The sequence below is a fragment of the Perca fluviatilis genome, chromosome 5 (genome assembly GCF_010015445.1).
Source record: "Perca fluviatilis chromosome 5, GENO_Pfluv_1.0, whole genome shotgun sequence".
Taxonomy (NCBI): Eukaryota; Metazoa; Chordata; class Actinopteri; order Perciformes; family Percidae; genus Perca; species Perca fluviatilis.
Genome location: NC_053116.1, coordinates 16,520,857 through 16,537,339, shown reverse-complemented (window position 1 = coordinate 16,537,339; position 16,483 = coordinate 16,520,857). Strand labels below are relative to the sequence as shown.

The window sequence follows — 16,483 nt, the reverse complement described above, 5'->3', positions numbered from 1 at the left end:
TCAAAAAGAGCTAGTTTGGGGTAATTTCTGTGTACTTTTAGTCATTTGTCAGAAATAAACGTTTGTATGGAGTTTTGCTTTGTACCGGAGACGCTGTGGTCTGACTGTGTTGACTGTCATCATTAGTCATGCTATCGGGCGTGCAGGTGAGCCGCCGTGGTAATAATGACGAGCCTTTTCAGAGGCTGAGTGGTGGATGTTTGCTCGAACACTTTCCCTGGTCCTCCCCGGCTTTTTGTTTTTCTGGGTGGCTTCTGGGCCTCCAAGCTGTGCTGTCAGGTTCAGCTGTTTATTGTGTGTGCATGCTTACTGATGAGAGGGATATTTCGATTACAATCCCTTTTTTGAGCGTTTAGCTCCAGCAGTATCGCAGTGTTCTGTATGTTCTTCCCCCCGAGGCGTTGAAGGAAATGAATCACATTGGCTCTTGGATGCCTCTGATTGAAGGTGCTACTAGGTTCATCATCTTTTCAGGTAGAGTTAATATAGTTTTAGGAAAATCCCAGTTTTAGATTTTTTTGGTTTTAACACAAATGCCTTGTTTGACAAAATCCGGTCAGTGTCTGAACTAAACAGACAAATAATTCTGTTGTGAGCAAAAATCTAATATCCTGTCAGTCTTGTCCTATATTGTCGCAACCTGAACAAACAAAAACAGAGATTTAGAGCTGCAACAATTAATTGATTAGTTGTCAACTATTAAATTAATCAGCAACTATTTTGATACTCGATTAATCGGTTTGATTATTATTTTTTATTAAAAGGAAAACATCTGATTCCAGCTTCTTAAATGTGAATATTTTCTGGTCTCTTAGCTCCTCTGTGACAGTAAACTCAATATCTTTGAGTTGTGGACAGGACAAGAGAACGTCATCTTGGGCTTTGGAAAACACTGATCAACATTTTTCACCATTTTCTGACATTTTATAGACCAAACAAATAATCGATTCATCGAGAAAATAATATATAATAATAATAATAATAATAATAATAATAATAATAATAATAATAATGAAAATAATCGTTAGTTGCAGCCCTACAGAGATTAGGCTGATACTCTTTTCAGTCTGTTCTTGCCTGTTTTCCAAAAGAAAAAGAGACTTGTGGATAGCTGTGGATTCACACTTGGAAACATTTAGTTTTGTATAGATGTGTGGGAAATTATGAAAGTCATTTTTTTTCTTCTAGTTTCTTTTCTTTGTAAATGAATGGAGAAAAAAAAGTCTTTCATCTTCCTCTTTAGACAAACTGACCGTGAGTGGCCTTTTCAACTGTCTCAATTTGCCCTTCTCCCTGATGACTGGCTGCAGAAATGCAGAAGCCTCTGTTTTCAGTGCGTGTCAGCAAAATGACTGAGAACTCTCAATAGGCAACTCACACTTTTTTCATCCCTTTTTTCAACCCCCCCCCCAAATCCCTCCTTTCCTTTACTCCCCAATCTTCCTCTCTTCTTTTCACTGTCAGATTGACCGGCTGGAGGTGAGCGGGCTGGGACAAACACCCCTGGCTGTTTCATGTGGTGCAGACGGTTCATTCCCTGGAGGTGAGGATGGCACCCCAGACCCTCAGCGCACAAAGCAGGCAATCGCCCAGCTGCAACAGAAAATCCTTAAACTCACAGAGCAAATTAAGATCGAGCAGACAGCCAGGGATGACAACGTTGCAGAGTACCTCAAACTAGCCAACAATGCTGACAAACAGCAAAGCACACGCATCAAACAGGTAAAATTAGGAGTTGTTGCACTTTACTAAACTATTAATATGTATATATCGATAAGACAAATTAACCTAGGGGACTAATTGTTTTATATTTTTAACAGGCTTATGTAATAGGGAGGGGGCTTCCTAAATAAATTGAAGTGGAGTGGGTTATTGCAGTGTAATGTGTATTCCCCTCACTAATAGAAGCCTGTTTGTGGCCGTCAGGTTTTTGAGAAAAAGAACCAGAAGTCGGCGCAGACCATCCAGCAGCTGCAAAGGAAACTCGAGCACTACCACCGGAAGCTGCGGGAAGTGGAGCATAACGGTATCCCACGCCAGCCCAAGGATGTTCTGCGGGACATGCAGCAGGGCCTGAAGGATGTCGGAGCCAAAGTCACAGGCTTCAGTGAAGGCGTGGTGGACAGCGTGAAGGGAGGCCTCTCCAGCTTCTCCCAGGCCACCCACTCTGCTGCCGGGGCCGTCGTCTCCAAACCTCGTGAGATTGCATCGCTGATTCGCAACAAATTCGGCAGCGCTGATAACATCCCCTCTCTTAAAGACTCTCTTGACGACCCCTCAGTGGAAGAAGGTGTGACAGGGGCTGGTGGACGTTCACTGGGCAGCGTTGGGCATCACCTCCAGCCCAGTCCCAGGTATGGTAGTGAGGATGACTGCTCTAGTGCTACATCAGGCTCAGCGGGGGCCAACAGCACCACAGGTGCCCCCGGAGGTCCCCCAAGTTCAAAGGGCAACACACTGGAGAGGAGTCAGAGTTCCAGCCTGGACATGCTGCTGCAGGAGATGCAGGAGCTAAGGGAGGGCCAGGCAAGGCTAGAGGAGAACCTTGATGGTTTGAAGAGCCACTATCAGAGAGACTACACAGTTGTTATGCAAGCACTGCAAGAGGAACGCTTCAGGTACAGAGAGAAAAGGGGAAATACGATTGCGTGTATCATACATTCCTAAACGGTTTACTGTTTAGCACAGGAACCAGGAAGAACTATTGCTTTTGGAAACATACTTCTAAATACAATACTGATCATTCATATGGCTGTGCTGCTGTTGACATATCACGGGCGACATGCTCTGGAAAGCTTTTATCATAGCAAGTACACACTGTAGATAAAAAACATAACCTGGACCTAGACCTCGTCTTTATACCTGGGCATCAAAGCACATGTGCCATTGTCACATGCATTATGAAGATGTTGAGTGGCAATCTTATTATTTGCTATGAATCCCCCATAACCAGTACTATTACAATTACAATTACTCTGTTGCCTGAACAAGTTGCTCTAGCAATTAGACTGAAATGTGCATTCTAATGTTACGAGCGTCATAGGGTTGCACGATATGACCTACAATCAAAATCATGATTAATTGCACATTTTACCTCGATAACAATAAATTAATGATAATTTTAAATAATTGTGATTCGGTATTCTTTTTGTCGTCATAGTTCACTGGCAAGGTTTGTACTGTAAATAGGCTCAAATGTTGAAGGTGAGATATTTTTTTCTAATTCAAAAGTGTTTTATTTTATTTATTTATTTTTTTTAATAATTGAAGGAAACACACGAAGCAGGAACTATTATGGCTATTTATTGAAAATGTATAAAATTTAAATGAAAGCACACATTGCTTGTAATGAATATGTCTTGTGAAAAAAGTAACATTTCACTTTTATAAAAATTATCGAAATTATCGCCATGGGAAAAATACGTCGATAACAGCTTCAGAATTTCAAAGTCGATACATTTTCTATTAATCGTCCAGCCCTAGAGCTTCATGTTAGTTTTGTTGTTTTGAGACAGCAGTTGAGAATTTCACAAAAGTGACAGACACCTGCACAGTTCACAAGTGCCCTCTAAGTACAAAGATCTTTGGTGTTCTTTCAGCCCTTGTGCCAGCTCTGCATATCTCGTCTTTAGACTCGGACGTCTCTGTGCAGCTTTTGTTTTGGTTTGTCTGTGGGCAGTTGGCCGTAAAAAAACACCCTCACATTCCTCCAGAATGTTCTGACAAGAGGGCACAAAGATTAAGAGGGCAGGACAATGGAAAGGAAGGGAGATATAGTGAGCCGCTTACATAGTAAAAGAAACATGAGCATTTTTCTCCCTAAAATGTCCATAAGAGTCAAGAGCAGTCTGTGTTTGTCCTCTAAGACCAAAATAATAGCGAATAGAACAGAATGACCACTAAGGATCTCTTTTCAGCCCACCTCTTGGGAATAATCATTCAAAAACCTGTCATGTTGCTAAATATCTTCTCAGGGACTGAATTCATCTCTTGCATAACTAAGAAATGCCTAATATTTGAATTTCTAAACTAGGGCTGCAGATAACGATTAATTACATTGTGATCAATGTAGCGCTGAATCGGTTAACCTACCAACAGAAAACTAATCAACAACAATTCTGATAATCTATTAATTACATAATTTTCTAAGAAAAAATGCAAGAAATGAACTGCTCCTAGTTTTCCCAATGTGAATACTTGTTGGGTTTCATAGTCTTCTATAATAGTAATTGATCTTTCATGACCTTGGGCTCTGGGAATACGTGATTTAGCCCTTTCTCTACTTTCTGACATGTTATAGACCAAACAAATAATCAGTTAATCAAGAATGTTTATATTACCTACCTGACATATTTAGTACAAATAACTCATACAGACATACACAGAGGCAGTCTAATGTTTATTCTTGTGCTATGTTGTCCATCCAATTGTATGTGCCTGCCAAAATGAACAGCAGTATAGATCCCTCTCCTCCTGCTGGGTACCTCCCATTGGCCACTCTCACACTGCTGACTCTCTGTGATTGGCCAGTTGGATCAGCAGATGAGTAAGCGTGCCCTAATCTTGTCAGGGCAAGTCATTAGTTCAGTCAGGTGGCATGTGGTCAGATGCCTTCAGGGTCTGTTCCTACTAATTCCTTCATGTGTTTCTTTAGTCTAAGCTAACTATGCCCCAGACTATGACGCGTGTGTTTGTGGGTTCAGGTGTGAACGTCTGGAGGAGCAGCTGAACGACCTGACAGAACTTCACCAGAATGAGATCCTTAACCTCAAACAGGAGCTGGCCAGCATGGAGGAGAAGATCGCCTACCAGTCCTATGAGAGAGCCAGAGACATACAGGTCTGTCTGCCAGGCTAACATCCACAAGCACACCGCCCATGTCAGGAATAAATGAACGGCTACAAAAATCAGATTAGTCGAAATTACATTTTCCTAGTCTCTCGTTGTACTTAAAATTGGCTGTTTAAAATTCAGTCTGTTGTACAAATGATCTGTCAGAAAGGGATGATGAGACTTTTAAGAGGATAAAGCAAAGTGTTCAATTAAATGACAAGTTCTGGTCCTCACTTCTGAGTGATGAGTCATTGAAAGCCATTACAGAATACCTAATAAACACACTCAAGTAACTGCATTACATGTATATGAATACAGAAATGCCCTACATTTTACTCATACAGATACTTGTGTTGATATTATCATTGTCTTATGGCATTTTACTAAAGAAATAAGCCACTCAAAATAATTTCATACAAAGTTATTTAGGTTTTGTCCATATTTAATAGTTTTTATTCCAAATGCCCTTGTCAGAAGTCTGTTCTCACAGTGATGCTTTTGTTCTCATAATGTCACTTAATTCTTGCTCCCTGGCCTGTCAGCCAATCTTATGCTCTCAGCCTTTTAGCAGCACGCGCAACAGCTGCTACTGAATTTAGCCAGGTAGCTCCTGTTAACTAGAGCAACAACAAGGTCATTCTGAACTATCTTCAGAATAGGAGTGACAAAATGACATTTCATCATGAATCATCATTTAAATTATGTCACAATTCCCTATTTACGTAGTATTCTATAAATATTCTTTTCATTATATCATACAGTCTTTATTTATTTTGCCATTTAGAGTTCCACACTAAGAGGTTTTTCATTAAAAAGTGCTAAAGAGAGGTCAGCCTCACTTTAAGTAGTTGTAAGCTAATTTGGTCTGCTCAGACTAGACGTCAAATGTAAGGTATTCACCACTCAAACAGCTAAAGGCAATATCTCATTGTCCATGTTGACTGTAAACAGGAAGATGAGACATAAAATCCTGTTTGTCTATAAGCTTTTCTGTTTGTTCAAAACACGAGCATTTCCTTGCCATTGACTCACATTACGTCTGTCCTTTCCTGTTATCTATTATAGTGTTGTGTTTTTTTACACGTGTATACCTGCATGAAGTGTATTTACAGTTTAAGTTGCCCCGCGGCTGCATTTCTTTTCCTCGGAAGCAGGAGGCAGTAGAGAGAGTAAATAAAAGGCAGTAGAGAGAGTAAATAAATAAATAAATAAATAAAATAAATAGACATTCATTCATTCAGTGGTCACTCTGTTAGGGACACCTGTAAAATCTAATGCAATCCAATACAACAGCTCAACCATAAATTGTACCTTTACAAAGTTAATTTACTGTTCATTATTAAAGTTGTGGATGGATTTCAGTGATGTTGAACTGGATTGTATTGTACTGAGAGATGCTTCTAATGTTTTATGCACCCCATATACAAACATGAAAGGGCAAGAATATTAGAATAACATTTGAATATAATGCAGTCCAGTCCAGTACAGTAAAGTGGACATTAAGTATATAATATGTTGTGGGTTTAGTTCTCTTAACTCCTAGGTGACTTTGCTGAGTTTTTTTTTTTTTTTTTTCCTTCTGCATGTCTTCTGCAGGAAGCATTGGAGGCGTGTCAGACCAGGATCTCTAAGATGGAGCTCCAGCAGCAGCAACAGCAGGTCGTCCAGTTGGAGGGGCTGGAAAATGCCACTGCCCGGACCCTCCTGGGTAAACTTATCAATGTGCTGCTGGCCCTTATGGCTGTCCTTCTGGTCTTTGTCTCAACTGTGGCCAACTGTGTGGTCCCGCTGATGAAGACGCGCTTGCGCACGCTCTCCACCCTCCTCCTCATCCTCTTGCTGGCTTTCTTGTGGAGAAACTGGGACGCTCTCTCGGGGTACACGCACCGTGCTCTGCAGCCTCCAGGATGACCAGATTGAAGCCAGCACATGTTGCTTTGGTGACACCAGGTGATGTAACTTTAGCTGCAATCATGCAGGAAGTTTGAAGAACGGGATTGCCGTTAGAATGGCTGCGTGGCCACGCACGGAAAATACGGCCGAGCACGTACGCACATGGAATCAAGAAAATGTGGAAGAAACGGAGTAAAACTTGAGAACACTCATGATTATTTAGGAAAGAAGGAAGACTGTTTACATTTTTAAAAATGAACTATTGTGTTGCTGTCTCTCAGAATGCAGCATTGTACTGTTTTTATCTTTTAGAGTTTAATCAATTACAATGTTATTATTTCTAATAATATTATTATTTTTTTCAATGTTATTTTATTCAGTACCATGTAGCATTACGCTCTTCTCACTCTACAGGACGGGGAGGTTAGTCAGGAAATTGGGTTGGCGATTTGCTCCAAAGGCCCAGTCCAATTGTTGAGACATGGCAGTGTGATAATGTGGTTGATTGCCTTTAGGAAAAGAACTTTTACCTAGCTGTGATTGGTAGATTTGAACCAACGAGTACATTTACAACATGTATTTGAACTTGGATCAAAACCTTCCTGGGAGTTTCTTGCTGTGATAGAATTTGTTCATACAGAACATTTTGAAGGACTGACCCATGACCTTTGAGTGTCAGATGACTAAAAAATTGTTTTGTGCTTCCTTACCATTTCTAATAGCAAAGATCACATGCTTTTACTTATTTCCTTTTTTACGTAAAACAAGAACTGTGTTTAATAGGGGGGATTATAACTGAAACACAAAGACAGAATGGGCCAGCTTGAGAAGGAAAAGCTACAATGCGCTACTCACCATAGAAACGGCACATAAACGCACAGAGAACATCTGGTTATTGTTAAAGCATCTAGCCATACTTGCAACATGTAAACAATGCTGCATGTTTTCATTAAGAAACAATACATGGGAGCCAGTTTTGTGTTTTAAAAGCAATGACACAAAGCCATGGTCCAAGTAAAATCAATTTGCCAGGATAATTCTCTCCCCTACCGCCATATTTGATGTGATCAGGTCAGGAAAGAGAGACCACTGGTGCTTATCCAGCTCCATCTCAGTTGGAACAGGAATGCTGCTGCTTTATATATACAGTGCAAGTCGTCTCCACTGCCGTGTTAGTCAAATGCACACTGATATTGTACTCTTCATCGGACTTCCTTATTTTTCTGGCCGTCCGTCTTTTTCTACAAGTACACCATCTTATGGTGTAATCACCCAGTGCCAAACCCTTAGTCTACCCAGGGATGCCTGAGCACCCAAAGGGTCCAAGCTGAAAGGAAAGAAAGGGGAGGTTGCTCGGCAGGTCTCACTTTTATTCAGATACAGTATGCCATGAATGTCTTGCGTGGATGTCAAGGATGTATCTTTTTGCAAGGGAAATCTGTTAGAGAATTCACAATCTGAACATGAACTTGACGCCAGATCTTAAGTGGTGTGTTTCTGCACCTTGCCTCCTTGAGTACAGTTCATTGGCTGGGTTTACAGTCTTTATTGCGCTCTCTCTCTCTCTCTCTTTCTCTCTCTCTTTCTTTCTTTCTTTCTTTCTTTCTCTCTCTCTCTCCTAGTACATTAAATAGTTCATTCTGCATTTCATGCTGAGAAGCTGATTTTCCATACAGATAGCGAGATCATTTGAACTGTACAGCTGCACTTTAGCACATGGCTAGATAACCCATAAGTCAGGCTGAGGTTTGAGAAACCTTTGATAGACACTTTAAAAGTTGTCACTCTTAAGACAGTATGCCTCTGTGGAATACGAGTTGACTCAGGTCAGGATCACTGTCATCCTTGTCTAAAGATAAAACCCACAGGGAGGAATTTAATTCATTTCTTGTCAAAACGTCAATAAATTTGATTCTTCTCAAGTTCAATGTTGCTAATGTGAGCACAGCAGACAAGTTGAGAGTGAGCTGACCTTTGACCTCAGCTTGACCTTACAGTAACACCTATGATGTGGGCTTGTGTGCTAAACCACTCCAGTGCCTTCTGATGTCCTTTTCTAAGTGTGGAATAAATAAAGTGCATTCCTGACTAACTCACAAGTTTTTTTTTTTTTTTAAATCAATGTCTGTGTGTGTATTGTTGGGGTTGCATGACTACTGTGGGAGGATTAATAACTGCAGGATGAGCTGACTGCACACATTTTGTAGTCTGAATCCCCTTTTTAATAGTCCCTTCTTGCAGGTTCCTCATGTACCCACTAGATGGAGATCTTTTGCCTGTGTTGAGTTTGTGTGAATGGTCTTCTATGAGGGAGTTTGGGAGTCTGAACACAATGAGGTGTTGCACCTTATCAGGGAGGAAACAGGTTGGGTGGAAGGCCCCTTTAACCGCAGTCTTACTGCCAAAAGTCCGAGTGGGCAACCAGGGACAATTTTTTTTATTACAAACAGTCCCCCCATTTTATTCTACCATTTCTCACACACACACACACACACACACACACACACACACACACACACACACACACACACACACACACACACACACACTCACACTCACACTATTTCCGTTGAATGACATGATTGAGCAGCACCACACCACAGCACTCAGTCACACCCCGCCGGTGATATCTGATGCTGACAGCTTTTACCCACACCGAGCCTTATCCCCGCAGGACCTCCTCGTGTACGCGTTCTAACTGCCTACTGAGGGTCGCGCTCACTGGCACGCACACAGTGTTAAGACTGTTGGTTGTGTCATTGTGCTGTGCAGTTGGGGGGTCATTATGTTGCACTTTATCGGAGAGCTTTCCTCCTATAATACACTGCCAGATTTGATGCGCATGGCTGTGCGCCAAGGTAAACACGGGACGCACTTATCTGTCCTACTGAAAGCTGCAAGTGGTGACAGAGAGGGGAGAGTGAGTCCACAGTAAATAGGAGCAAGCGATAGCGCACGGTTTAGCATCAACTTTAATTATTGCATGTATTCAGAGATAACACATCTCGGGCTCGCCTGCAATTTATGCAGTGTCTGACACATTCGTGGTCGTATGCCTACTAGGGATCATTCATTTCTATTCAGAGATGTGAGCATATGCACACTCCATCCAGAGACAAAAATGCTAACCATATTCGTGCATTTTTGAGTGGGGGCGCATGTGTTGTGCTTGAATATTTATGAGGTAAAGAGCGCAAGAAAGCTGTGTTGGAAAGATGTGTATGTCAAAAACCGGAAAGGTGTGCTGATGTGCCCATCTGGTAGCACTTTCACGGTGCTTACCGTGCCGTATGTGCCCAAAACGGAACCTTCCAGATCTGCAGAACTAATCTGAGAGCCGAGGGACTGGGGAGCACAGGAGGTGGGACGGTGACCCGTCATTAACCCCCAGATGAGCGGAACCATGCAGGGATGGAGATTCATCAAGTGACCCGTCTTGAAAGAAACCGTAGGCTATATGCTCATTACAAGTGGCAGGATGAGCTCCCATTACATCTTAAATAATATTAAATGAAGTTGTTATTATTATACTTTTAGTATGATCAGAACGAATTAGTTTCAAATGTAGCTGAATATGAAAAAACAACAACATTTAGGTCAAATTAGGTGTCACAATTTAGTGAGCTACATCCTATAATTGTACAATGACCAATCATGACATTATATGGAGGCAGTGCCACTCTTTAAGTTTCACGAGTTGACGCCCCAAATTTTACTTAAATTTGTACTTTTATTAGTCTTATTATTCTTGAATACGCCGGAATAAAACATGACTCCAAACAAGTTTGATCACTTTTGTGCGGGCATGACATTGTCCAGAAATTGCGTATTACAAATCAACTTAACAATTATTATTTTTAATAGGCTATTGTTTAAAATAATAAAAAAATCTCAAGGAGATATTGTGGCTCAGTTCGCCTCGGGAGAGAGGCTACTGAGCTGCACAGTGGGAAGAGAGGGACAGGGGAGGCAGCCTGAAAAGGAAGCACGACTCGCTTATCGCGTCATTCTGGGTTTAGGCGTTGAGCAGGAAACAGCCTTTCCTCTCGGATTGTCGCAGTAGGAACAAACACACAATTTTGTCTTTGCTCAATGCACCCCTCGGCACAGAACACGCGGAAGCCGGTCAGAAGGAAAAATGCCTCCTTCGATAGAGATAGCCGTTCTGCTTCTCGGCGTCCTGGCTTTGGAGACGCGCCGGAGTGCCAGCGCGCTGCACATCCAACAGACCTTCGCGTCTCCAAATCAGACAAATAACTTCGTGGTGGACCCGGTGTCCAGAAAGGTGTACCTGGCCACCGTCAACACAGTCTACCAGCTGAACGGGACCTTGAGCATCGAGGTGGAGAAGAGGACCGGACCGGTGGAGGATAACCTGTTGTGCCATGCGCCACAGCTGCCCCAGGCTCCGTGCGAGCATCCCAAATCCCTCACTAACAACCACAACAAGCTCCTGAAGCTGGACCGAGAGCAAGGGGTCGTGGTGGTGTGTGGGTCCGTGTATCAAGGCTTCTGTGAGCTCAGAAAAATGGAGAATATTTCGGAGATAGCGGTGGAGTTCCCACATAAGGGCGAGAAGACTGTTTTTCCCAGCATGCTCAATATCGCGGCCAATCACCCGAACGCATCCACTGTCGGGCTCATCTTCAAGAGCCACGGGGGCAACACCCGGCTTCTTGTCGGGGCGACTTACACAGGGGCTGGTACCCAGTTTTTCCCCAAGAACCACAGCAAGGAGGACCTGCGCTTTGAGAACACCCCGGAGATCGCCATCCGCTCCTTGAACATTAAGGATTTATCCCGACTTTTCACCTATGACATTAACCCTTCAGAGGATAATGTATTCAAGATCAAACAAGACGTTAAAACCAAAAACAAGCTGGACTTTGTCCACGCTTTCATGCAGAAGACTTATTCCTACATCGCCTTCAATAATGATGCGAAAATGGGCCACAAGGAGAGCCAGCCCAACAGCATCCTCGCCAGGATATGTCTGGATACCGAGAACCCCCGAAAACCCAGCGGGCCGGAGAGCAGGAAGCTCACTGAATCCTACATCCAGATGCCTCTACAGTGTGGATTTAACGGCAACATTTACAACCGGCTGCTGTCCGTCTACCCCGCTGAGATCCACACAGACGACGGAAAGAGCACAGAACCGTACCTGTTTGGAGTGTTTTCCAAGGCGGACAGAAAGTCTGCTCTGTGCGCTTTTAAGTTTGGAGACATCGAGGAGGAGATCCGACAAGGCCGCAGGAACTGCTCCAACTCTCCCAGCAGCGATGTTCAGGTGCTGGACAGCGTTATCCAGGGCTCCGGGGCAGCCTGCATTCAGAAGGGAAACCTGGTGGTAAGCGCTTATAGAAATATTAAATTTGAAATTAGTATAGTTTGATTGGCATGTTTTGCAATTTTTTTTAATACATTTTCTCAAGTGACGTTAAAAGTCTAATTTAAAAACAATAGTAAGTAATCGACTAATTGAGGCATTCAACTTGAAAGTTTCTATAAACAAGTGTCAGTATCTGGATGGGGCAGAATTAGTTATCAGTCACAACAATTATCTTATGATTTCATTTATGTTTTAATTTCTTATGTATGCATTATTTTGTAAACATTATTGGATTCAAAATGGATGTATCCCCAGTGGAGAAAGCCTCGAGGTGATGAAAATTGGAGCTTTAGTTTAATTAGTACCCTTTTTTTATAATACCCACCACTGCAAACCAGAGTTCCTTGTAAGTGTAAACAAACTTGGCCAACAGTGGTGTAATGTAACTAAGTACATTTACTCAAGTACTGTACTTAAGTACAACTTTGAGGTACTTGTACTTAACTTGAGTACTTTCTTTTCATGCCACTTTCTCCATCTCATCCACTACATCTCAGAGGGAAATATTGTACTTTTTACTCCACTACATTAATCGGACAGCTTTAGTTACCAGTTACTTTAAAAATTAGGCTTTTTGCACACAAAACACATGTAGTTTATAAAATGCAATGTTTTATTATTAATTTAACTACTCAACAATATATAGGCCTACAAGTACAGCTGAAATGATTAGCTGATAAATACTTTAGAACTGTTTTTCCAGTTTCTAAAATGTGAGCATTTTTTACTTTTACTTTTTTTTTTTTTTAACTCTTTTTACTTGTAATACTTTAAGAACATTTTCCTGATGACACTTACATACTTTTACTTAAGTAACATTCTCAATGCAGGACTTTTACTTCCACCACTGTTGGCCAATAATGCCATCTGATTCTCATTCATGAAGGTCCTTACATTTGTTCTGACCCTAAGAAACAAGACAAACTCACTGATGAGTAAATCTCTGGCTGTTTCCATTTCTGGTTACAACAGTTATCATCTTTAGCCCTGAGGCTCCTGACATGATGGCTGTAAAGATGCTTCAGAGCCATGCTGGGGGTTATGGGAAGGGTGAGATTCCCCTCACACCCAGCAGCTCCATGTCTTATCAAAAAATGAAGAGAGGAAGGGGTCAATAGTCTACTTTGTTTATCAGTTCAAACTCAGACAGAGTTTTTTTTTATTCAGTGTTGCTGGTAGCTATAACTGAACCACAAATTTAGCACATAATCAGTGAATAAATAGCAGCTTTGTAGTCAACATACGGTCAGATATTAGGCCTATCTTGTTTTCAACTATGCTTTCCACTCACATACCAAACTAAATATTTGCCCTTAAGGAAACTCAAGTCTTGCATGCTATATTTACCCCTTGTGTTTTTCCTCTATATTGATGATGACTGATAATAAAGGCAGATAAAGCTTTGCATAGTTTCATAGGAATGCAGTGAAATTCCAGCTTTTCATTGTGGTTGTTTTGACTGACAGAGCTGAGGTCAAAGGAGGCTGTCCTGCGCCCACTGTGGTGTCAGGTCAGAAAGTTGCCCTACTCACTGGCACTGTCTTGTCGGCTGTGGCCCCGGGGCCACTCCTCCTGTGACCAGTTTTCTGAATACGATCTCAATTGGCCAACAGGCCTTCATCAGATAGACAACTGCTCAGTTCAAAGTGGTTTAGAGTGGACTTTTTTGCTGTAATACAACCTACTTACCACTCATAGAATAAAGCTAGTCTTTCTTAAGTTTGACATTTTGTTGCCATGGCCGCTGAAATGTGATCTTTTTTGTAGTCGACAGTCTGAAGGCCAGCACTGAGGAAAAGCCAGACACAATTTATGATAAGAGAGACAAGGCCGCGAGCAGAAGGGCCCGTGGGAAACGACTCTACAAATATCCACTGTGCTTAATTTTTTTTTTTTTTTGCCTTCGCATGCTCTAAAATATTCAGAGAATTCCCAATAGATCCTAGTGCTCATCCAAGCATGGCACTAATGTTTTATCATTGCCTGCTGAGGATTTGACAAAAGCAGAGTCTTATGAGTGTTGAAGACCCTTGTAAGCCCTTTTCAAGTATTCACTGGGATGTCTTAAAAGTGATTTAGAAGAATGAGCAGCACCGTTGTGATAGCTACTATCAGCTCTTGTTTTCCACTTTGCTTTCATCATGCAGCACTCTTTTTGTGCTCTGTTCTCTCCAGCTTTCTAATCAGTATGGCGTGCTTCCATACGAGAACTAATGAGCATTAAACTGACTCGCATTTTGTATGTGTTGTAGTTGCAGCCCGAGCAGCTGGACTGCGGTGCGGCCCACCTACAGCACCCTCTGGCCCTACGGAGGTCCCTGAGGGCCATTCCTCTGGTTGAATACACGGGTCTCACTTCGGTCTCGGTGGACAACGTACACAACCACACTGTGGTTTTTCTGGGAACCAGTAATGGACGACTTCGTAAGGTGAGACACATAAGAACCACCACCAGCACACACACACACACACACACACACAGTTCTTATACAGTGGCTCAGCGACGAAAAGAAACTTTCCTAAACTATCATAACCTCAGGTGAAAACACCGTTGCAGCAGATGGTCACCACTGAATGGAGTTAATTTTTTTTTTTATGTGATCGAGCCCTTGAGCTTGGAAAAACAGTAACAGTTACGTAGTGCTTCTCTGATGTGGCTGCTGATTCTTTCAATAAACCAAACTTAGGTGTGTGATGAAACACTCAGTGGAATGTCTGCTTTCATCTCGTAGGTTCTCAGCACTGTCAACCCCCCAAGCCCCTCTGCTCCATTCATCCATGACCCATCACGGCCCATTAAGTAGTCCTAATCATGTGCTCTAATGTTCCTCAGACCTGGTTATTGTCTGAGAGATCACCAGAAAGCCATTTAACAAGAGCGGTTGACGAAGTATGACCCAGCACTGCCGTGTGTTGGTCTGCAACATCTGCGGAGGGTCCGGCTTGTGAAAACCTTTCCCTTCCAATTAACAGCATTCCTTAATTCTGTCTCAAACCCATTCCTAGTCACCCCTGACTGAGCTGAGAGGCAGCCTGCCTGCAAGCGCCACAAGCTGCTCCTCAGCTGTCTGCGGAAACAACATAAACTGACTCTGAAAGCTTTCTGACCCTATTGTTTTGAATTAGGGTGGTACCTTTTACAACATTAAAACCATTCTGCTGGAGGGGTGTTTCATTTTGGGTCTGGTTAAAGAGCTCCTTGTTTCCTCCCCAGATAAAGACACTGTTTTAGCCCCAGCTGCGCATGCAGTAATTAGTTTTTGGATGGTTTATACCAGATGCACAATATTGGTTGGGATGGTGTAAGCAACAGTGTATATGTGTGTGTTTGTGTATGTCTGTTTGCATGATTGCATGTTTGACTGTTTTTAGGTGTTTGATTTTGTCTGTAGGCCAGTGTGAGTGGTTTAGTGATTTCATGTGTTTACTCAGATGAATGCACACCCTGTGATTATGTGCTATATGTGTTTTCTCAGTGTGTGTGTCTGTGTGTGTGTGTGTGTGTGTGTGTGTGTGTGTGTGTGTGTGTGTGTGTGTGTGTGTGTGTGTGTGTGTGTGTGTGTGTGTGTGTGTGTGTGTCTGTGTGTCAACCTTGTTATATAGGGAGCATAGTATTTCTGTGACCTTGGGCAACAATGTACTCTGTGCCTTTTAGCTTTACATGTCTTTTATTGTTTGTGTATGTATCTGTGTGTGGCAGCATCTGTCTGTGCCTCAGTGTGTGTGTGTTTGTGTGTGTGTGTGTGTGTGTGTGTGTGTGTGTGTGTGTGTGTGTGTGTGTGTGTGTGTGTGTGTGTGTGTGTGTGTGTGTGTACCCTGAGGATAGAGCTGTTACAGAGGTTAATGGGGCTGTTAGTGTGTGTAATGTGATTCTGACTGTGAGTTTGGCTCAGACTAAACACAGGGGAACAGTGGTTGAGATTAAGTTAGGCCTCTTTTACTGTCTTTGAGAGGGCCCTCAGTGAAGTAATTTGTAATTACATGCATTTTTTAATGAAGTCTCTCCCTCCCCATTACAGCTGACTTCCATTTTCTGCTCCTTGCAGTGACCACCTTTATCTCACTCACTCTCCTCCAATTTTACTCATCAGTCAGTCCACCCCTTCACTTCTTAGTTCATCGCTTCATTGTCCCCTCTCATACTCCGTCTCAAATATAAAAGGCCCTTTGATTCATTTTGCGAACAAACAGACTTTATATCTTTCTCTCTTGTCCTCTCTCTCCTGCCCTGCCTCCATCTCTTTATTCTCTCTCCTTTACACCCAGGTACACATCCATACAAGCACACACACACACACACACACACACACACACACACACACACACACACACACACACACACACACACACACACACACAGATACA

General features: G+C 42.3%; 2 protein-coding genes across 21 annotated transcripts in view; both read left to right on the top strand.

Annotated features, from left to right (window-relative positions):
* tmcc1a (transmembrane and coiled-coil domain family 1a) overlaps positions 1-8,822 on the top strand; it is a 48,569-nt gene extending 39,747 nt beyond the window's left edge. For all 20 annotated transcript variants that reach the window (XM_039799897.1, XM_039799895.1, XM_039799894.1 and 17 more), the window contains 4 exons: positions 1,465-1,722; positions 1,927-2,618; positions 4,704-4,839; positions 6,430-8,822. In XM_039799897.1, the coding sequence (XP_039655831.1) occupies positions 1,465-1,722; positions 1,927-2,618; positions 4,704-4,839; positions 6,430-6,744 (1,401 nt within the window). In that variant the 3' untranslated portion in view covers positions 6,745-8,822. The remainder of the gene's footprint in view (positions 1-1,464; positions 1,723-1,926; positions 2,619-4,703; positions 4,840-6,429) is intronic.
* A 1,865-nt stretch (positions 8,823-10,687) lies between these two features.
* plxnd1 (plexin D1) overlaps positions 10,688-16,483 on the top strand; it is a 66,403-nt gene continuing 60,607 nt past the window's right edge. Inside the window, exons 1-2 of the mRNA XM_039799872.1 lie at positions 10,688-12,076; positions 14,371-14,547. Of these exons, the coding sequence (XP_039655806.1) occupies positions 10,865-12,076; positions 14,371-14,547 (1,389 nt within the window). The 5' untranslated portion in view covers positions 10,688-10,864. The remainder of the gene's footprint in view (positions 12,077-14,370; positions 14,548-16,483) is intronic.